We start from the raw sequence: 23,599 nt of genomic DNA, 5'->3' as shown, positions 1-23,599 counted from the left end.
TTGGCAACATCTTTAAGATGCTTTAAAAAAAAATCTCCCTGCAAAGCTACCTTACTGTTCAAAGTTTTAGGTACTTGTGTAAAAATGCTGTAAAAGGAGGATGCTTTCAAAAATAATGCACAGATACATTTTATTTATCAATTAACTTATTTTAACTAAATCAAATTATGATCACACTTTGTATTTGAAACACTTGCTAATGGTTTTTCCAACGCAGTCTCACGTCAATTCGTAACTTTTTGATTTAGTAGCTAATTCGTATGAATTTGTTTGATGTAATTCATATAGTTTAGTACGATTTGCTCCTCACTCAATGACGGTTGGGTTTAGAGGTGGGGTTGGATGCCACAACTCGTTTTTAAAATCATTAATTTTTGTACGATTAAACTTGTACGAATCCATATGAATTAGCCACTAAACTGACAAAACGTAAAATACTTACGTTTTCTCAAGAGATCAGATAGGTTTTTTGGGTAGCTTTGCAGGTATTATAACAATAAGAAAACATAATATATACTAATAGACACAGAGTACAACTACAATTATATTCATATTTTAGTTTTTGTTGCTTAAAAACAAAACAAACACACAAAAAAAATCACCCCAGCTCACGGTGTACTAAATGTGTGAGTGAGAGTAACTGAATGAAGGTTTTTAAATGGATTCAAAGTAGAACTTGCTATCATCTGCTTGTGGACCGGCACACTGCACAGCTGTGACCAGACCACCGTCCATCCCCAGAGACACACATCCCACGGGCGTGCTTACACCATTAATGCACAAACACACACACACATAAACACACTCGCACTGTCTGTGCATCAGCGGCTGCTTCTTCGCTGTCCAGGAATTACACAGGATTTAATGTAATTAGAGGACTGACAAGGGCAAACTTTACGCTTATTACTCAGCGCTCGCCCCTGGAGAAAGACAGCATTCACATGGCATTCTGCCAATCTCTAAAGACAAAACCTAAATCCACCCATTTGATTTCGCATTCGGTTTGTTTACAGTCAGAAAACATATTAAGTGCTGAATTAATTTATGCATATTTGTCCAATTTGCTTGCATGCCGTTTTATTATGAAGAACAAACACGATCATTATTCCTAATCTCCAAATCTCAAAAATACAGAAATGCTACCATCAACAAAATGACGCAAGTAACACTAATTAGGTCCCCATGATTTCTTATATGCAGAAAAAAAAACATTTGTGAAATCCAGTCATTAAATAAGGAATTTACTGTATGACACAGAATGTCATGGTCTTATTTTGTATGAATAAATCAGAAACACTGTTGTACACCTAATTAAATCAGACTGTTGTCTGAGAATATTAAACTGGGGCTATTTAAATATGAAGCCTGCATGTTCTGCATGAATAATTGACACAGTTTGCTTTATTAACCACATATTGTCAGTCGCTGAAGTCTCACATACAAACATCCAAAGCTGATTTAGGAGTCACTTCACCAGAATTTTATAGTTTCATGTGAGAAAAGCACCCCAGGTACCAAAGAATTTGTAAGGCGGCATAAAATACTTGGGCTGAATGTAAAATGTAGAATTTGGGCCAGATGTTGATCATTAATATGTGGTTATTTTCGAATAAGGAAAAAAATGATATCTATCAAACCGCTTCGAGAAAAAGCACAATGCTTCATGGGTTTTTCAATATTTCATTGGAGTTGTGATGCACCTACAACTCTGGCCCAGTTCAGGCTCGATTATGAGTTATCAACTTGGCTGAGACTTGGCCCAGATATGGTCCATGTTTGACCATTTTCTGGCATCCAGACTTGGTTCAGTTATGTCCCGTAATTCACTGCGGCATGTGGGCTAAGCAAAAGCTGATTGTGTGGGCCAGAGAAATTTTGCTATGTGGGATCCCATCAGGTACACAAAGAATATCATCTTAACAGCAACCTGTCAAAATAAAAGCTCATTTTAGTTTTCGGTTTTTTTTTTCAGAAACATGTAAAACATTTGATAGGGTTCCTAAAATTATCATTTTGTTCAGTTTAATAAACTGTTGTTAAATTAAATAAATTTTTTGGTTTCAATAAATTGAACAAGCTTTTTCACTACACAAATTTGTTTTAAAATGGAAAGCAAGAAAATTAAAAAAACAGAAAAAACAGAAATAGAATAAAAAAAACTTACTAATCACTAGGTATATATCTATCCTACTTTAGTAATTTAATATTAAAGGTATGTAAAGATAAAGATAATAACGATAACAATTTTTGTAATGGAGTCTTGGCTAATTTAGGCATGTCATGGATTTACTTAAATTTACTTTAGAAGTGATTTACTTTATAATCTAATCTACTTAATGATTCAAATTATTTATTCAAAGTGGTGATTCGTTATAAACAAAGCAGGTAACTGTGTTTATAAATTTAAAAATGACTCACTCGATTCTCGATTCTTTAAACAGAACAAAACACACTCTGGTGCACAAATGTCAGGCTTTGGTTTCTTTGGGAAAAAATGTTGTTGGTAAAAAAGAAAACATGACAATAATTTGTGAATATTCACTCACTGGCCACTTTATTAGGTACACCTGGAGATTTTGCTCCACATTGACATGATGGCATCAAGCAGTTGCTGCAGATTTGTCGGCTGCACATCCATGTTGTGAATCTCCCATTCCAATACATCCCAAAGGTGCTCTATTGGATTGAGCTCTGGTGACTGTGGAGGCCATTAGAGTACAGTGAAATTATTGTCATGTTCAAGAAACCAGTCTGAGATGATTCGCATGGCGCGTTGTCCTGCTGGAAGTAGACATCAGAAGATGATTACATTGTGGTCATAAACGGATGGATATGGTCAGCAACAATGCTCAGGTAGGCAATGGTGCTGACGCAATGCTCATTTGGTACTAATGAGCCCAAAGTGTGGCAAGAAAAAATTCCCACACCGTTATACCACCACCACCACCAGCCTAAACTGTTGATGCAAGGCAGGATGGATCCATGCTTTCATGTTGTTGAGGCCAAATTCTGACCATCTTTCTACCATCCAAATGTCACAGCAGAAGTCGAGACTCATCAGACCAGGCAACATTTTTCCAATCTTCTATTGTGAAATTTTGGTGAGTCTGTGCAAATTGTAATGAGTGGATATTTGAGTTATTGTTGCATTCCTATCAGTTTAAACAAGTCTGGCCATTTTCCTCTAACCTCTGGCATTAACAAGGCATTTGCGCCCACAGAAATGTCACTCAATTGATATTTTCATTCTCTGTAAAACCGTAGAGATGGTAGTATGTGAAAATCCCAGTAGATCAGCAGTTTCTGAAATACTCAGACCAGCCCGTCTGGCATTAACAATCATGCCACACTCAAAGTCACTTAAATCCCCTTTTTTCCCCATTCTGATGCTCGGTTTGAACTGCAGTAGATCATCTTAATCATGTCTACATGCCTAAATGTATTGAGTTGCTGCCATGTGGTTGGCTGATTAAAAATTTGCGTTAACAAGCAGTTGGTACATAATAAATTGGCCGTTGAGTGTATGTACTATTTTATCATATTTCCAATCATGCTATTGCTGCAAAACAGCCTTCTTGCTTATATGCTGTTACTATGTCACATCTTATAAAAATCCAATTATACTCACACCCTTTTTTGCTTTCGTATCTTAAATTATAGACTTATTCTTACAAGCTTCATCACACAGTTAATGCTTTTGGATTGTCAAGACATATATTTGTAACTTTTATTGCAAATTAGGTGACATATTTAATAATGTCACTTCCCACATCATTATAATAGCAAGCGCAATTGCATATAGATAAATACTAAAGACGCTACTACTATTCTGAGTCCCCAAGATGAACCTCATACGTTCAGACATGCTCTTAGCCAAAGCGCACTCAAAATAACTGTGTGGGAGGGTCGAGATCTGACGTTCATCAGTTCGGTTTCAAGCAGAAGCCAAACTCAAGCTGTGTCCATTTTTCCCTCAGCGTTCTGGAGGGCAGTGAGAGAAATCAGCTTGGAAGTGTCTCCACCCCCATTTCTGCTCTTCTGGCATCCAATCAGTCCCTCTCCACAATACCATGAGCAGCAGAAACAATCGGCGGGCAAACGTTTGGCTTGCTTTTATGGTACTATCTTCTGGAACACTTGCATATTCGGGCCATGGATAATCAAAAGGCAAGGATGCCACCTCTGAAAACAGCTGAGGAATGTGCTGGATGGGTACGTTCATGTGTGCCGATGCCAAACTGAAGGAACAATTTGGTATATTTAGTACTTTTCTCACCAATAAAATAAACAGCTTTTAAACACATCGCGAGACAAGTATTATATCTCCTTCAGTATTATATGTCAATTATAATCCCAACTCAGCATTGCATATACTGCGATGTGACTATTGCGGATACACACATTGGGACATTGATACTGTGCAGCCCTACTAGCTAATATGTGTTAAATTCAACTTGCTGAATTGTCATGCACAAGCCATTTACTTTTGTAATCTGACACTATGAAAGATCCAGGATCTTCAAAAAAAAAAAAACTTAGGTTGAAACTTTATCCATCAAAAATTGACTGGATCACTGTTAAGGAAGCTTTTTCTGACTGGAATGTGGAGGCTGAAGGTCAGGTTCACTCATGCAATCACCTTAAAGCAGCTTAATCGTAAAGTTTCTTTTGAAATGTTGAATAAAAGAGCCGAGTGGGTTTGAAAAAGACCAGCTGCCTGAACTGCTCATTGTAAACACCCCGTTATTGTGCTTAAAAACCTGTTCGGCGTCACTCTTCACGGTGACCCGAGTCCTTCAGATGCGGCCAGAGAGCAGCCAAAAAGCATAAGGCTAGAATAACTGTTGGATGTGAGTGTGACTCTCTGAAAGGTCATGCAATTAGAGCCCTCATTCACAGCCTAACAATAACTGCTTACTACTGGTTACTAGGCAAGACAGTGCTGGTGAAGAGAGTTTAAAAAATGTTACCATTTCAGTATTTACACTGTAAAGTCCCACACGATTCATTCATGTTGTCCAAACACAAATAGATTAATATTTTATTAAATAATAGGCAACACAGTGGCTCAGTGGTTAGCACTGTGGCCTCACAGTAAGAAGGTCATTGGTTCGAGTACTGGCTGGGTCAGTTGGTATTTCTGTGTGGAGTTTGCATGTTCTCCCTGTGTTGGCGTGGGTTTCCTCCGGGTGCTCCGGTTTCCCCCACAGTCTAAAGACATGTGCTATAGGTGAATTGAATAAACTAAATTGGCCATAATGTTATTGTGAGAGTGTAGGGTTTTCCAGCTGGAAGGGGATCCGATGTGTAAAACATATGCTGGAAAAGTTGGCGGTTCATTCTACTGTGGCAATCCCTGATGAATAAAGAGACTAAACCTAAGGAAAATAAATTAAATATTATCTCATTTGCATATTAAAATATAACATTTTACATAAAATGTAAAACTTAAACAGATTCGAAACAAGCGCAGAGCAAATAAATTGCAAGATTTTTTTTTTTTTTTTTTTTGAGCACCAAACAGTAACCCCTGTACCAACAAAGTAAAACATCAGCCAAAATACATCAAATTATACAGCAGGTCAGCCCACACAGGACACATGACTTACTGAATACAGGCCCAATGTGCCTGTTATTCCCCCTCACTGTGTGAAAAATCATGGCCTCTAAAGGGATAGGCTCACTTTACACCTGTTAGTGCTCATTTTTCCTCACTATAGTTCATAAAAGTCAAAAGAGCGGCTGCAGAGACCCAGCTGATGTCCACATAGTGTCATTACACATGAACGGTGACACACAAAGCAGGATGACAAGACTGCAGAGCTCATAAACACTGTCATGAGGCCCTGAACAGAATAAACTCACAGTAGTATTCACTGATATGTTCTAAAGTCTTTTATGTGTGAAATTTAAAAAATATATATATATATACATATAGAAATATAAATAAAACATGTATTAGCATTCATAAAGTAGATATTATTATATTATATAATATTATATTATATTATATTATATTATATTATATAATATAATATTATATTATATTATATTATATTATATTATATTATATTATATTATATTATATTATATTATATTATATTATTATGCAGCTATAATAATAAATAAATGAAAAATCGATTAATTATTGGAAAAAATATTTCACTTTCACATTTATAATATGATAATTTAGTATAAAATAATATAATGATATAATAATTTAATTTAAGAAAATAAAACATAGTAAAATATAATAATAAAGTAATATAATATAATATTATATAATATAGTATAATATAATACAATATAATATAGTATAATATAATACAATATAATATAATATAATATAATATAATATAATATAATATAATATAATATAATATAATATAATATAATATAATATAGAAATCAGCTAGATAGATAAGATAGATATTTACATTATATGTCGCCTACGCTATTGTTGTCTATTGGAAAAAAGGCTTCAATAGAGTGGCCATTTTAGTACAGGGTATCGCTCCTTTGAAATTAATGTGGCAGTGGAGGACTATGGCCATCCAGAGCCAAAGATATATATACAGTTGAAGTCAGAATTATTAGCCCCATTTATTTTTTTCCCCAATTTCTGTTAAACAGAGAGAAGATTTTTTTATGACACATTTCTAAACCTAATAGTTCATTTTAATAACTGATTTATTTTATCTTTGCCATGATGACAGTAAATAATATTTGACTAGATATTTTTCAAGACACTTCTATATAGCTTAAAGTGACATTTAAAGGCTTAACTATGTTAATTGGGTTAACTAGGCAGGTTAGGGTAATTAGACAAGTTATTGTATAACAATAGTTTGTTCTGTAAACTATTGAAAAAATAAAGCTTAAAGGGGCTAATAATTGTGTCCTTAAATTTTTTTTTAAAAATGCTTTTATTCTAGCCGAAATAAAACAAATAAGACTTTTTCCAGAAGAAAAAATATTATCCAAAATACTGTGAAAATTTCCTTGCCCTGTTAAACCTAAATTGGAAAATATTTTAAAAAAGAAAAAAAATTAAAGGGGGCCTAATAATTCTGACTTCAACTGTATAAATATATATATGTATATACACATATATACATATATCTGTGATCGAGAGCTTTCCCGGTATTGTCATTTTGCAAATATTTTTTTAAATTAAGAAAATTATAATTTTGCATCACTTTTCTGCATCTATGGATAGGTGATCGCATGGTCATTGCCAACAAAGAGCATGAGCTTTTGTGCATGCAAATGTATTATCCTTCTTCCTACGTGTTAAATTTGATCTAATACGTGTCCTGAAACACCCAACCTTTTTGCTTTGTCTTCTTGTTAGTCCGACTAAATGAGTTAGTCCGTCGTGCAGATAAATGACATTTTTCCTGGGAGCACTGTACAAATGTGGTAGCGCTATTGACGCATGCTCAGAGCCCGTATGCAATATCTAGTGTATATATCTATGGTCATAATACAGTTTATTGAGGTAAATTATCACAGCAGCTTGAAATGTCAGTTGTAATACTTCATATGCAATCTAGACAAATTCAATCAGATACGTCCTTTGACAAATGATATTCTGCAAGAAAAATGGGGAGCACAGATATTCTAACACACATGTATTTCGTCATCTTAAGACACATTATGGTTTAATTGAATGTGAGCCGCTGTGGCAACACTTTTTAGAAAAAACATAACTCATTGCGACAACACGACAAGATGCTTTACATAAGCTTGGGGCTCTTGGTCTTTTGAGAATAACAGAAATGTATGGCAGGGGCTCAGGGCTCTGTAAGGGTCTCTGCACTCTGTGTGCAAATCTGACAAGATGCATTTGCTCCTCTGTGAGGCGTAAGCTGCAGTGATATCTGTGCGCATGACACCAGGGTGGTAGAATGATCTGGGCTCAACGGGGTCAAGACTATCACTTCAACAAATTCAATCCCACTCGTCAAACCCCCTTCAAGTAGGTAAATTGCTTTCTAGATATGAAAATACAACCTCTCAATCCTGACAAATGAAATCAGATGAAATCATTTGTAGATATCTGGCTTCGGGTTGCATTTTTTAGCATGGTTATTTAAAATAATATACACTTTACATCTACAGTCACACAGCATTCAAATTGGCACTAAACTGTTGGTGTGTTTTTTTTTCTATTATTGCAACACTGAAAGTCATATAGTCTAAAAATACATTTTCACTCAGAAGCTGTCAGTAAATTTCCTACCTTGGATCACTGAACAAATATTCCTCTAGAAATAAAATCAACAAAACAACAATTTTTATTCCTTTTCAGCTAACCAGTTTAGTTCTACTAGCTACTACAGAACTAGCAAGCCTCCATTACACTCACCCCTAAACCAGGGGTGCCCAAACTCGGTCCTACACTGTAAAAAATGCTACTCGGTTTGTGTTGGGACAACATAAGAAATTAAGTTTATAGTTTTTACAAATTTAAGCGGATTAAACACAAAACAACTTATCCAGCCACTCCTCCCCCCTATATATATATATATATATATATATATATATATATATATATATATTATATATATATATATATATATATATATATATATATATATATATATATATACATATATATATACAGTTGAAATCAGAACTATTAGGCCCCCTTTGATTTTTTTTTTCTTTTTTTAAATATTTCCTGAATTATATTTAACAGAGCAAAGAAATTTTCACAGTATGTCTGATAATATTTTTTTCTTCTGGAGAAAGTATTATTTGTTCTATTTCAGCTATAAAAAAAAGGTTTTAATTTTTTAGAAATCTTTTTAGAGACAAAATTATTAGCCCCTTTAAGCTAATTTTTTTTTTCATAAAGTTTACAAAACAAACCATCGTTATACAATAACTTGTCTAATTACCCTAACCTGCCTAGTGTTCTACTCACACCACTTCAAGTGCAATTCCCAGTCTTTCATTCCTCTAACAGAACAATAAGTGACATGGCAGTTTAGCCTGAAGCCAATTCATTTCTCTAAATGTGAAGTATTGAAGGCACGTTATCAATTAAACACCACAAAGAAGAACAAAACACTTCCATAAATGAGAATCAGCAGCCGTAGACCTGAAAGACAGATCACTATGCTGGTAAATAAACAGTACAACAGACAGTTGAGTTGAGTTGAACCCCTTTCAGGATAATTGCACGATAAAAGTACATCAGTGCTTTTTTCCATTTCTATTTCTGCCTCGCTCGCAATTTTAAAGGATGAAACTACTCAAGGCAAACAATATCATTTACCGCAGATGAAAGTGGCCTCTACAAAAATGATGGGCATCCCTGCTGTCTGGATGATCTAAGACCAAACCATGACCTTTAGCATGGCTAATGATCTCCAGTCCACTGAAGATACTGAGGGGTCCTTCGCAGTGCAAATGTTATGTGGACTTCTCTCTTTAATTTCGCTCCAGATCTTTCAAGTGGATCTGTGAAAGGCTAAGCGCTGTGGGCACGGCCGGCAGCACCCAGGCGCAGGCAAGCGGATGGGTTCTGCCTGCCTGGGGATGCGTTGAGAGGGGATAAAGGGATAAAGAGCCTCTGCTCTGGGACTGATTACTTACATCTGCCCTGTTAAATCCTTGCATGCATACGCACAGCTACTACTGTTTGTTTTGTTTACTGCTTGCCAGGGTGTGTGTACGTAGGCTTGGCTATACTTGTGAAAGTCAAATGTTTGAAAATGGTGCCACAAATATAATGAAACATCTTGCGAGGACATCTTGGGCGGAGATCACTACTTGAACAGTTCATAAATCAGCAAAATTAGTTTAATTATTTTGATGCCAGCAGTTTTGTGCAAGACTGAGTTTTAGCAAATATCACAGACCTCTAAATAAACATCACTGTTTAAGGGCTGACCTCACTAATACAGACAAAAAACAGACCAGCTACGTAACAAAGTACTGTCAGAATATATCCTAAAAAGATTTTAGCCTAAAATCAAAATCTCGATTAATTGAACATTTTAGCTCAATTACCATTAATGAATGATTATTTTATTTATTTGATTTTTTTGTCCTCATAGTTCATAGACAGGTTTTGTACAGTAAACTTGCTCACATATAACTAGTGAGAGATAGTTTTTTAATAATTGAAGGAAGTGCACATTATCTACTATCTATTATTATTTATAGAACGTCAACATTAAACAACAAAAATTAAAACACACATTGCGTAAACTGAACTTTTCTTATAAAAAATAAATAAATAACTTACACTTTTGGAAACAAAATAAATTATTTTCAGGGTTTTTTTTATTAAATAAGCATTATCTCTTTTAAATAAAATAACTCTTGCATATCCTGTAAATAATATTTTAAACAGTGCATTTCTTGCATCTTCTGTAAACAAATATTTGAATATAAATAATCATTTTAATGTAATAGAAAATAAACCGTCTTAATGCATCTCTGATACAGCTTCCAATCATCATCAATGTAGTGCAAAGTAATGCCGCCCACGCTTGTCAGAGCACAGAGAGCTTGCGGTATGCGTCGTTGCGACATGTAGTTAAATTTATTGAAAGGTGCGCGGGTAGGCATGGGCCAATATAAGATTCTGACGGTATAATTACCTTGGATAAAAATATCACGGTTTCACCGTATTTTGATTACTATTCTAAAATATTTTTATTTAAAATGTCTGGTTAAAACATAAAAAAAATAATCTGAACATAATATATTTTATTTTGAGAAACATTTAAAATATTTTGTAGCAGTAAACATGTCAGCAGGAAGAGGATGTCAACATGACTTCAGATTGACGTTGTACCAACGTCGTGAGGACATTGCATTTTGTTTGGAAATGAAAATTGGTTGATGTCAAAACCCAACGTCAGGCCGACATCAATGTCCAATGTCCAACCAATAATCAACCAAATATGATGTCAGGCTAAATAATTTAAATAAATCATTGAATCAATCATTCTGCTGTCTTCATGTTTCAATACAGATTTCTGTACAATTTAAAACAGAATAGTTTGATATTTTTCCTGCTGGGGATACTGTTGTACTAAAATTAAATCCAACTTACACCTTAGGAACGGTATAGCAGAAAAGTTTGGCGGTTTTAAAACCCTGGCTTTTCCAAACCACGGTATACCTTGAAAACGTTGTCGTCGCATTTCTATTTGTGGGTATGCAAAAGCTGCGCCGGACCATACGCATGCGCTCGGTGCAGAAGTATAAATCAGCCATAACAGAGCGGGGGCATGTGACTCTATACACGGTAGTTAAAGTAATTGAAAAATTTGATCGATTATAAGTTCTGAATGTCATTTTTGATTACTTTTTGATTAATCGCCCAGCCCTATAATTAATTGTCATTTATTGGGAAAAATACTTTAAATGATAATGTTTGTTTGTTTTTTTTAAATTTGGAATAAATGTTATCATATTAACATTTCACTCAACACAAAAATCCAGTACATCCAGAGATGCCAAGAATTTGCATTCATTTATTTTCCTTCGGCTTAGTCTCTTATTTATCAGGGGTCGCCACAGCGTATTGAACAGCCAACATATCCAGCATATGTTTTATGCAGTGGATGCCCTTCCAGCTGCAACCCATCACTGGGAAACACCCATACACTCATTCACACACATACACTAAAAACAACTGAGTTCATCCAATTCATATATAGCGCATGTTTTTGGACTGTGAGGAAACCAGATCACCCGGGGGAAACCCACGCGAACACAAGGAGAACATGCAAACTTTACATGGAAATGCCAACTGGCCCAGCTGGGACTCGAACCAGTGACCTTTTTGCTGTGAGGTGACAGTTCTAACCACTGAGCCACTGTGTTTTAAAGTGGTCTCAATTTTTCCATAGTTGTATATAGGTACTATACATGCAAGGGTTTATTGATGATAATACTCACAGATGCATAACTGATGCAAACATGCTGGTGATTCACATGTTAGATTTAATGATTTCTCAATTGAAATCTTTTCATCTTGCCTCTGTAAACAGAAGCTGCTTGTTATTGATATAATCTGCTCATTATGACTGTAACAGATACTGTAGAGGAATATTACTTACGGCCCTTCAGATATAAATGCATTAAAGCCAAATCAAACACAGACAGTGTGACTCAACATTGTGTGAGGAAACACTTTTGTTTAACAAACGCTGGTAAATCAATATGACAATCAATGTGCATTATTGCTAAAGCATCACTGGATATCACCGATCACAGACATTCATCTAAAAAAAAATCAGCTAAAAGAGACACTCAAAAAATAAAAATGTACTCACGTTTACAAACCTTGATGAGTTTCTTTCTTTTCTTAATATGAAAATAAACAATAGACATCAATGGCTAAAGGTTTCCAACATTCTACTAAATATCTTCCTCTGTGATTAACAGAAGAAACTTGTCTAAGTTGTAATTTACGTTTTTAAGTGAACTATCCCTTTAACTCTTGTGACGAGCATGCAGTGACAGTAGTCTGTTTTAAATCTAGCGAGATCTAGTTTCCACAGATAATTTAACGCCTTGGTAATTTACACTTTTATAATTACGTAAACATCAAGCGACTCGTTTCCCGCGCTTTCTCATTTCCCTGTTGTAACACATATGAAAGTATGGTGATAAACAGCGATTGATTAACTTCTCATCTCCCCAGGTTATCACACCGCCACAAATAAGAGACAGCGAGATGCCAAAAAAGTGCCTTTGGCACAAAGGAGTCATTTTCACATATCCTCCTCAGTCGTTACTGTCACACACACACAAAATAAATGAATCAGTTAATGAATAAGAGCATGAAATCTAATATACGCCTAATTAAAAGAATTACCTGTGGACCAATACCTGTGTACAGTGTTAATCATTATGATCATACCTTCATAGTCAAATAACAATTAGCCACTTTCTAAGTCTCTAAGTCTTCATTTACTAAGCCAGCACTGACAGTGAGTGTTATAAAGCTGAACATTACCACCATACATAACTGTTTTGAAGGTTGCACTTACTGTACATATCATAACCATAATCAAGCAAACTGTTTAATTGACCAATTTACTAATCAATTAATGTCTAGTTTGCTTGCTTTGTGTTACAATATTTTCCATTTGTTCAAATGTGCGGTATTTTCTTTACTTATCCTCAAAAACCTTCTTGAAATCAAGAAAAGATCCATTAATTACTGCCATCTTCAGGTAGCCTATAAAGAAAGCCAATGCTATACTTAAATAAAACACTTTGAAGCCAGCCTAATCTGCTTTACTGGGGTCCGTTCTTCGTACGTGGATTACTCAGTTAGCTGGATTTGGATATTGACGATTTGACACGATCCAGGATCGTTTCGTTCTTCAAAGCTGATTCGAGAGTTGTTGTCATGGCAACAGATCTGCTAGGTCAAACCTGATCGGGAGCAGGTTCAAATCATATAAACAGGATTAGATCGGCTCAGTTCAAGCAAAGATAATACAGAAAGTATGTTCTGAATTCTGATATTTTCTTACAGTAAAAATTATATACACTTGGGAAAATAGTAGTTTTTAACTATATATTTAAAGTTATAGTCATTAATAAAATAAATAAAGTTATACATATTAATAAAACGTATGCAATCTGCACCCTCAAAATGAAAGTACAAAGACTGCCACCTGGTGGTGCAAAGAGAAAACTTATTGATATGAACTTTTTAGATCGCTTTAGTACAAATTGTTTATAATAGAAATGCACAATATGTGACTTTTTTTAAAAGCAATAATACATTTATGCAGTCACAAACATGTTTTGACAGTTAATATGCCAGTGATTTGATGCTTCACAAAAGTTGCAGACGCCTTTACCAATATCAAAATGCTTTTGGAAACAACCAGTTATTCTTTACACCGATTAAAAAACTGTACTATAATAAAGAAAATCTTTTCTAAATGTAGAACTAAATACATTGATTTGCATTGAAATACATGATGAATACTCTTGTCTTGACAAATGAAAGTGTAAAGCCTGCAGCTCACAACAAATGTGGAAGGTTATTGCGTGTCATATTTAACAAACCGTTTACTGCTAATTTGATGTAATTTTGCTCACATGGATAATTGAATATTAATCAGATGATGTCATTACGCTGCTGTGCCGTCAGCCAATCGCGTGTGCCAAAAGCCATTGCTGATCATGATTTCGAGGATGGATAGATCTGTCCTTAACAACAAACGCAGCGATCTCAGATCAGTTCATCCAGACATTCTAATCTGATTCGCGAACTTGTTTGAAGAACCAAATAAGCGAGAGATCAGTTATCAAGATTAAAAGATCCAGGATCTGCCAAATCATCTTAGATCATTTAAGCGAGGTACGAAGAACGGACCCCAGGTCTCCCCAAGGAAGTTTACGTACTCTAGTGTTGGGTTTTTCCCCATATATGATGAGGGATCCCCCATTCTAAAATGTAAGTGGGAACTATAGAATTTCTAGAGCATTATTATAATATAAAACAAAGTTTATAATAAAATAACGTTTCTACTAACTACAGTACTGCATTCAATTATTGACATTTTACTATTTAATTGTATCTAACTTTGTGTCTTGTGTATTTACTTTTCGTCATAATTCAGTTTTTACTATTTGTCTGAATCTTATTTAATCATTTTTATATTAATTATTTTATTATTAATTAATTAAATCATTGTTTGCTGCTTTAATTTTGATGTATGTTTGTATAAAATGCACATTTAATGCAGTTTTGTTGACTTATTTGGTAATATTTTAACATCTATTTTACATTTTTCATTCGCTTTTTCCAAACGTTCCATGAACCCCCAGCCCTCCCTTGTGGTTCCCTGGTTCCCAGTTTAAAGGCCGAAAAGTCCATCATGAACCAGATAATAACAGAAACCATTTAGTCTGGTTTAAGCTGTGTTTCGTGAAATATTATATTTCGAGTGCCAGTCAAGAACTATAAGGTTTGTGTAGCTGCAATTTCAGAGTGCTGATTAAAAAAAACACTGACAAATGAACAGTAATCTCTTCATGCAAATGAACAAGAGAAATGGTTTCTGTAGGTAACTGGTGTCCAAGTAAGAAAGAATTAAGCAATATACGGCATGAACAGCCACTGGCACGTGCAGAGATCGTCAAGACAGTGCAAAACCTTTACATTTAACAAGCACAAACTTGCTTTTCCAAAACTCTGATGAACATCAATCACTCGACATGGCACAAACAACCCCAGAAAAATCGCGTTTTCCACATGAGCGCGCGCCGGACGCACGCTGCCCGCAGTTTACCCCCGCAACAAGCACGTACACGTTCCCGCACGCATTTACCTCTGTGTCGTAGATTTTGGTGATGAGTGAGAAGGAGTACTGCCTGGACTCGCGGATGTGCTGAATGGCCAGCTGAACGGCCGGTTCGATGCCCTGACTGATGCTGCTCATCAGCGCTGATTCATTCATCGGCATCAGGACCATGATAGGCAACTTCTCACCATCCCTCGCGTACCAGTTGTTGTCCAGGCCGTGCCTTGTGTAATCGTTGCAAACCTTCGCCAATGCAGGTTGAAATCCCAAGACGGACAAGAGTAGGCATCCCGACAGAAAGATCATGTCACATCTGCAGTCCCTCCGGGACGGAGCCATGCTACCGAACAACTGAGATCCACCTTCTCACTGTCCTCGCATCGCAGTCTTTAGGTTCCTCTTGGATGCTGCGATCAGTCAAAGAGAAAAAGCATAATATGCAGCAGTAGAGGCTCTCGCGCACTCGATCTTGAGAACAGAAACGGTGCGTAAAACCAGAAGGTGTCCAGTCGCAGGGTTTATAAACTAAGCTTATTTCCCTTTTAGGGTTCCTTATCAAATCCGATCAGACACGATCCTTCCTTTCACCTCCAATAATGCGCACATCCCAATCCACCGCCTGTGCGTTACGCAGAGGTACAAGCGCAATGATTTGAGTCAACCTCCGCTATAGCGAACGTAAATACAACAGCCCAATATATTCCAAACATTTGAGGAGTTGCATCCCTGTGTGGAAAGCGCATAGGTGAGAGACGCTGGAGGACGAGCCCTGGTATGTAAAAGCAATTCCGAGTGAGGATATCCGTGCGACTCCGATGCTGCTGCTTCGGCGGATGCGCTTCACTTCTTTCGCGCGCTGACCGCGCTGTGCATGTATGCGTGCGCGCGTGTGTGAGCGCGCGCGACACAGGCAGAAAACATTTCCCACATTTCCAGAAAAACAACCGAGTGAAAGAGCGACAGGGCAGCTGTTCACTCGTAACGCGTTCAATAACCTACATACTGTCCCTCAGAGGTAATATGTGAGGTAAATTGACCACCTGCGCCCAATAGACTGCGTTTTAAAAGATGTGTTTAGTAGCCCACGTAAACAGAACAGAGACGTCGATTGCAATATAAGCTAGTTAGTTATTGATTGTTATATTAATCCCTGCGCAAATAGTTAACATCCTACATATAAGTCAAATCATATTGCACATAGTTTTTTCTTTTTTCTTTTTTTTTTGGTCATCGACAAACATTACAGCAAAATAAACACTGCCACCTAGCTATTACAGCCCTGTATGTGACTAAAGTTCACTTTTTCCTCAAGTTACTGGGAATCATTTTACTTGAAGCTAAAATAAGTTTAACTCCGACATTTAGCTAGATTTAGTTTGCTACAATAATAGCCTAAATAAACATGCAAGTGATTTCACAACAGTGCTACTCACCGGAAGTTAACTCTGACTGAAGACACGCGAGATTAGGCCAGGTTCAGCGTTTCTGTCCAAGGTGCTGAAAACAGCTGCGACTCAACTCTCTGTGGCTTCGCTCATGTCAGCACCTCGTTTCATATTTCGGCTGGACTACGCCTAAATTTGCACGTGGTAATGCTATCTGTTGTATATAATTATGCTTTGCATACATTTGACAAATACCGTGGACGGAAGATAAAAGCAAAGAATATGATGGTTTTAGTGTTCTGCATTCATAACTTATATTAAATACTCAGTATAATAAAGTTCATACATCATATTAATGAAGTTCTCATTCAGATGTGGCATGCAGTATGGCGTACTGTATTTCATTTATTCCCTAGTTTACTGTAACAGGTGAGGTTTATTCCTAGTCCCAGACTAAAGGGTAAATCTGAGGTGTTTCTACTGAAAGAAACTTGCACTGACTGAACCTAAAATATATATGTGTCTTTGTTTTGTCTGAAGATGGACACCAGTACTACTTTTAAAGGCACATTAATAAAAACTTACATTTCCAAATTCAACTATGGCCTAACCTTAGCTTAGCCTAAGCCCTATCTGTGAAACTAAGACTATATTTACTTTATCCTCATATTTCCAAGAATGTTTTCTAATTGTGTAAATTATTATACAGACGCAGTACATTATTAACATTTAAAATTTCTCAACTTTTTCAACTTTGATGAATGGCGATGAACCACTTGACTTATATATAACATGACTTATATATCTAACTGATGGATGGATGGATGGATGGATGGATGGATGGATGGATGGATGGATGGATGGATGGATGGATGGATGGATGGATGGATGGACGGACGGATGGACAGATGGATGGACAGACAGATGGATGGATGGATGGATGGATGGATATTGACAGAACAATAGTTAAATTGAATGAGATAGATAGATAGATAGATAGATAGATAGATAGATAGATAGATAGATAGATAGATAGATAGATAGATAGATAGATGATAGAAGGATGGATGGATGGATGGATGGATGGATGGACGGACGGACGGACGGACGGACGGACGGACGGACGGACGGACGGACGGACGGACGGACGGACGGACGGATGGACAGACAGACGGATGGATGGATGGATGGATGGATATTGACAGAACAGTAGTTAAATTGAATGAGATAGATAGATAGATAGATAGATAGATAGATAGATAGATAGATAGATAGATAGATAGATAGATAGATAGATAGATAGATAGATAGATAGATAGATAGATAGATAGATAGATAGATAGATAGAAGGATGGATGGATGGATGGATGGATGGATGGATGGATGGATGGATGGATGGATGGATGGATGGACAGACGGACGGAAGTATGAACGGATGGACGGGCGGACAGATGGATGGACAGATTCACGAACAGAGAAATATTTAGATGAACAGGCCGATAGGTGGATGGATGGATGGATGAATACTGTAGATAGATACATAAATAGTCCTGACATCATTCAGTAAGTACGACACCAGTCATAAGAGCACTATAATTATGAGTACCATAAAATCCCAATGCACTAAATGATCAAAAAGGGCTCAGGGCTGTAGTAGAGCATCAGTGTGTTGGCTCTTATCTCTCTGCTTCTATCACTATACATACACCCTGCACATAGTCTTGCTGACGTCTTTTACCGCTGTCTGGGTATTGCTATCTGTTGTGTGATTTCCAGATGAAGAAATAGGTCAAGTTGTCGTCCCATCTGTTTGCTTTATGCAAGACACCTCCCTCCTTCCTGCTACAGAATACGATAAGAAACTCCGGCACAAATGAGAAGGATTCAAACACAGGGACACCCAGAACAGAAAGTGAGAAGATCAAACCGAACCTTTATAGTACTGTACCATTATATTAGCAATTTAAATAATTAAATTGTAAAAAGTAATACCTATTTTTTTTAAAACTCTGACACATGTATCAATGTTTTACTAAATATGTTAATAATTTTTCTATGTTTAATTATCATTTATTATCCTACCAAAGTTTTACTGCTGTTTGATACATTTTTAAAGATTATTTAAGAAAAAGAACAGCATTTATTTGTAATGTCACATCATTTGAAAGCATCTTTGCTGAATGAAAATTGTAATTTCTTTAAAACTCTGCCTAGACCCTCACTTTTGAAAATGGGACTGTTTGAAATAGGTATATCTTTAATTTGTGCATTGATTTGTGACTAATATTTGCATATTTTTATTTTTTAAAGATTTATCTGTATATCTGTATATCTGTATATGTGCATCTTGTAAGTTATATATGCATAGTTTTAATGTGTGTTTATGTTGTGAAAAACAGATTTTTATGATAGTGTTTCTTTTTTGTTGTTTACCTTTTTGTAGATGAAACAAACAAACAAATAAATAAATAAATAAATAATGATATAGTATAAATATATTGCCAAATATATAGTACTGTTATAGAGTATTGATAATTGTATTAGAAAATACAATAGAGCATGATGGGAACACAAATAGCTTTACTAGAGTTTTACTTTTTTTTAAATTACTTTTTCAAAGAATCATTGTAAAAATAACAAACACTTCCATGTATAATATTCCAAAGTTTAAAGTTTAATTTCCGCTAACTTGCATTGAGTTCTAATATACTGTAGAGTTAGCATTTCGTTTCTTTTTCTTAACTGAGCTACATTACACTCAACGGCCAATTTATTAGGTACACCATAGTAGTACAGGGTCAGACCCCCTTTTGCCTTAATCAACTCAACTGCCTCAATCCATCGTGGCATAGATTTAACTAGGTACTGGAAATATTCCTCAGAGATTTTGCTCCATATTGACATGATAGCATCACGCAGTTGCTGCAGATTTGTTGGCTGCACATCCATGATGTGAATCTCACGTTCCACCACATCCCAAAGGTGCTCTATTGGATTGAGATCTGGTGACTGTGGAGGCCATTTGAGTACAGTGAACTCATGTTGGGAAAACCATTCTGAGATGATTCATGCTTTATGACATGGCAAGTTATTCCGCTGGAAGTAGGCATCAGAAGATGGCTACACTGTGGTCATAAAGGGATTGACATGGTCAGCAACAATATTCAGGTAGTTGTCACAGATGAAAGTAAAGAGCAGGAGGGTAACTGTTTTAGTAAACAATTAATTTGTGCTAGTTAATCTATTGAAAACAATTGTTATTTTGGTAATATTTAGTCATAATGCAAACATGTAGTCTGCTTTCAGTCTTGAATGGCTGTCTAGCCATGCCACTATAATTTGTTAAGTGTGTTGTGAGTGAAAGTTGAGAGGCAGGATGTAAAAAAAGCCCTGCCCCCTACTAAATATTCTGTTTCAGTTGTAAATAATGTCATCATTTTAAAAGAAATGTCTATCAACTACTAGTTCATAGTTAAACAGTATTATACAAAAATGTTATTATATAAAACAACATTTTGGTTGTTTCCTTGTTTGCTTACTTTTGTGGAAATATACAGCGATACATTTTCATAAATCAAGCTTTTAACTAAATGTTTTGTATCAGGGATAGCTAACATTTTATTGACATATCATGTCTTAGATTTTTTTATATTCTGATCTGGCGCTCAAGAAACATTTTATTGAAACCCTTTGTACTGCTTTTTTGTGGAAACAGTTATACAGTTACATATATATAGTCAGAATTATTAGCCCCTTTTTTATTTTTTAATATTTCCCAAATTATGTTTAAGACAGCAAGGAAATTTTCACATTATGTCTAATAATATTTTTTCTTCTGGAGAAAGTCTTATTTGTTTTATTTCAGCTAGAATAAAAGCTGTTTCTAATTAATATTTTAAATCCATTTTTAAGGTCAATTTTTTTTTGCCCCTTTAAACTATTTTTTTCCTGATAGTCTACAGAACAAACCATCGTTACAATAACTTGTCTAATTACTCTAACCTGCCTAGTCAACCTAATTAACCTAGTTAAGCCTTTAAATGTCACTTTAAGCTGTATAGAAGTGTCTTGAAAAATATCTAGAAAAATAATATTAACTTTTATTATGGCAAAGACAAAATAAATCAGTTATTAGAAATGAGTTATTAAAACTGTTATTTTTAGAAATATGTTGAAAAAAATCTTCTCTCAATTAAACAGAAACGGGGGGGGGGGGGGGGGGGGATAAACAGTGGGGTTAATAATTCAGGGGGTTTAATAATTTTGACTTCAACTGTAATTGATAAGTATAATATAATAAGTTTCACCAAAGTTTCACTTATTATCATTCTTCAAACCATGAATAAACATATTAAATTTATTAATGACCTACTGTCCCCAAACTTTGTAAAAGTAGCATGTATACCTTTTAGAACTTGACCTTTTTTGTTGTCAACATTTTTTTTACACCGCCATTCCATAAATCAAGTTTGATTTAATGAATATTTGATTAAATGATTATCACTTACTGGTAATTTGATAGCATTTTATGATAAAATTTCCTCAATAAACGGCTAAACCTGGGCAGATCTTGAGCATGGTTTTATTACACAATGCTTCATTTTTCATTCACGCTGTTTTGAATATGTGACATTGAAAATTCAGGATGCATCCAGCAGGAATGCATTGTCAGTGCTGCACTGAAGAATGTCCTCAGGCTGTCCCATTAATCTCTATTAAGTGGAGACATGTCAGACAGGACTGGGTGTGTGCGTGTGTGTGTGTGCGTGTGTGTGTGTGTGTTTGTGTGTGTTTGTGCGTGTTTGTGTGTGTGTGGCAGGTCGGCAGAGAGCTGTGTGTTCACCTGTGTCAAGTGTGGACTTCACAGGATCCGGGCCATAAAGCAATTCACGATCACACGTCAAAGTTTCAGGTCAGATCTTCTTATTTACCAATTTAGCTGAAATAATAACAAAGGACAAATCATTCATTCATTCATTTTCTTGTCGGCTTAGTCCCTTTATTAATCCGGGGTCGCCACAGCGGAATGAACCGGCAACTTATCTAACAAGTTTTTACGTAGCAGATGCCCTTCCAGCCGCAACCCATCTCTGGGAAACATCCATACACTTATTCACACACACACTCATACACTACAGACAATTTAGCCTACTCAATTCACCTGAACCACATGTCTTTGGACTTTGGGGGAAACCAGAGCACCCAGAGGAAACCCACGCAAAGGCAGGGAGAACATGCAAACTCCACACAGAAACGCCAATTGAGCCGAGGTTCGAACCAGCGACCCAGCGACCTTTTTGCTGTGAGGCGACAGCACTACCTACTGCACCACTGCCTCGTCCAAGGACAAATTACTGATACAATAAATGGTACATAAAAACTAAAATCATTTCCACAATACATACACTCACCGGCCACTTTATTAGGTACACCTGTCCAACTGCTCATTAACGCAAATTTCTAATCAGTCAATGCATTTAGGCATGTAGACATGGTCAAGACAATCTGCTGCTGTTCAAACTAAGCATCAGAATGGGGAAGAAAGGTGATTGGTGCCAGACGGGCTGGTCTAAGTATTTCAGAAACCGCTGCAAGCTTTGGATGTTTATGTCAGATTTGTATCTTCCGTACGCAAATTTCGTCACTGTTTTGAAGCTTATATGTCACAGAGGTCATCTAGTAAGTGCTGTGCGGGTAAACCTCACTCCTCTGACCTCTAAAGGTGCTCTAATGACAGATGCTAGAGGACATAGGCTTTAGCCTCCTTGTTAAAGCAACCGATTCCCATACAAATAATTGCAGGTTCGATCCCAGCTCTGAGCGAGTTAAGTGGTTTAGGGCTGGCAGAGTTACACTGGTGCCGTGACCCGAATGGTAGTGAGGTTCAGGGGGTGACTGTAATGGAGGCCAGCTGGGGAAGTGCTATGCAGGTTAACCTCACTCCTCTGACCTCTAGAGGTGCTCTAGCGACAGATGCTAAAGGCCATAGGCTTTACCCTTCTTGTTAGAGCAACTGACTCCCATACAAAGAATTGCTGGTTCCCAGCTCGGAGTGGCTTGAGTGGTGTAGGACTGGTGGGGTTACATATAGATAGCATTATTAAATTGAATTAAATTAACACACTGCTATTAACATCTAAAAAACTTTAAAACTTTATTTTAATCGCACAGGACATCTTAAAGTTTGTGTATTGAATCAAATAAACAAAATGCCCACATTCAAGAGTCATTCTAGATACTAAAAGCAAATAAAACTATAAAGAGGAGCTTTGCCAAAGTCAATGCAGCAATTTTTAGCTGCTGGAGTCATCCCAAACACCTCATACCTTTTCCTCTGCGATTCCTCCAGTAAGACAGTCTCCATCTCTGGGGAAGCTCCCTCAAGTCTCTCACCAAAATTGAAAACGAAATTGCAGTGATTAACTTCACTTGGTCTCAGAGATTTCAAAACCTTTCATGCTCCAAAACTGCAGCTTTTGCGCTTTCTGATTAGACCCGTGTCCAAAAGAGAAGGACAAATAATACTTTTAGGAACACTATTAGAGAGCAAAATATAAATGAGGTTGACCTTGAAAAATAGACCTTCATAAGATGAATTGCAGGATAAACAGCTCCTCGAGAGTGAACTATTGGGGAAGGAGGCAGTAGTTGTGATGTATTTCCGTGGGCATAAAGGTGCGATTGTTCTTATTTGTTTCTGGCACACATACAGTATGTAGTCCTGAGGGTTTCAGGCCTGGTGAAGAATTGCTTGTGATTTGTGAGTCTGAAGTCCCAGTTTTTTAAGTCTTATGCATACCAACTAGATGCTTTATGATTGATACTCACCCCATTTATAGAAAGCTGTGTGAAAAACATATTCCATGAGGAGGTGAACTTTCTTATAGCATGAATTCAGTTGTATTGTCGATA

At 36.2% G+C, this 23,599-nt stretch overlaps 2 protein-coding genes across 3 annotated transcripts in view; both read right to left on the bottom strand.

Moving 5' to 3' along the window:
* The window catches only part of gabbr2 (gamma-aminobutyric acid (GABA) B receptor, 2), a 378,525-nt gene extending 361,697 nt beyond the window's left edge, over window positions 1-16,828 (bottom strand). Inside the window, exon 1 of one of the 2 annotated variants that reach the window (XM_073930931.1) lies at window positions 16,736-16,828. Coding sequence is in view for 1 of the 2 variants with exons in the window: in NM_001144043.1 (NP_001137515.1) it covers window positions 15,330-15,641 (312 nt within the window). In the remaining variant the exon portion in view is untranslated. Of the gene's footprint in view, window positions 1-15,329; window positions 15,642-16,735 lie in introns of those variants that run through there. The other variant, NM_001144043.1, reaches the window with a different exon arrangement.
* A 1,356-nt stretch (window positions 16,829-18,184) lies between these two features.
* The window catches only part of LOC137488446 (uncharacterized), a 31,578-nt gene continuing 26,163 nt past the window's right edge, over window positions 18,185-23,599 (bottom strand). The window contains exons 5-6 of the transcript XR_012395142.1: window positions 21,531-21,626; window positions 18,185-19,812 (exon numbers count right to left, since the gene is read on the bottom strand). The gene's annotated coding sequence lies outside the window, so the exon portion shown is untranslated. The remainder of the gene's footprint in view (window positions 19,813-21,530; window positions 21,627-23,599) is intronic.

Source organism: Danio rerio, chromosome 19 (assembly GCF_049306965.1).
Source record: "Danio rerio strain Tuebingen ecotype United States chromosome 19, GRCz12tu, whole genome shotgun sequence".
Classification (NCBI taxonomy): domain Eukaryota; kingdom Metazoa; phylum Chordata; class Actinopteri; order Cypriniformes; family Danionidae; genus Danio; species Danio rerio.
This window is presented reverse-complemented; position numbering and strand designations above follow the sequence as displayed.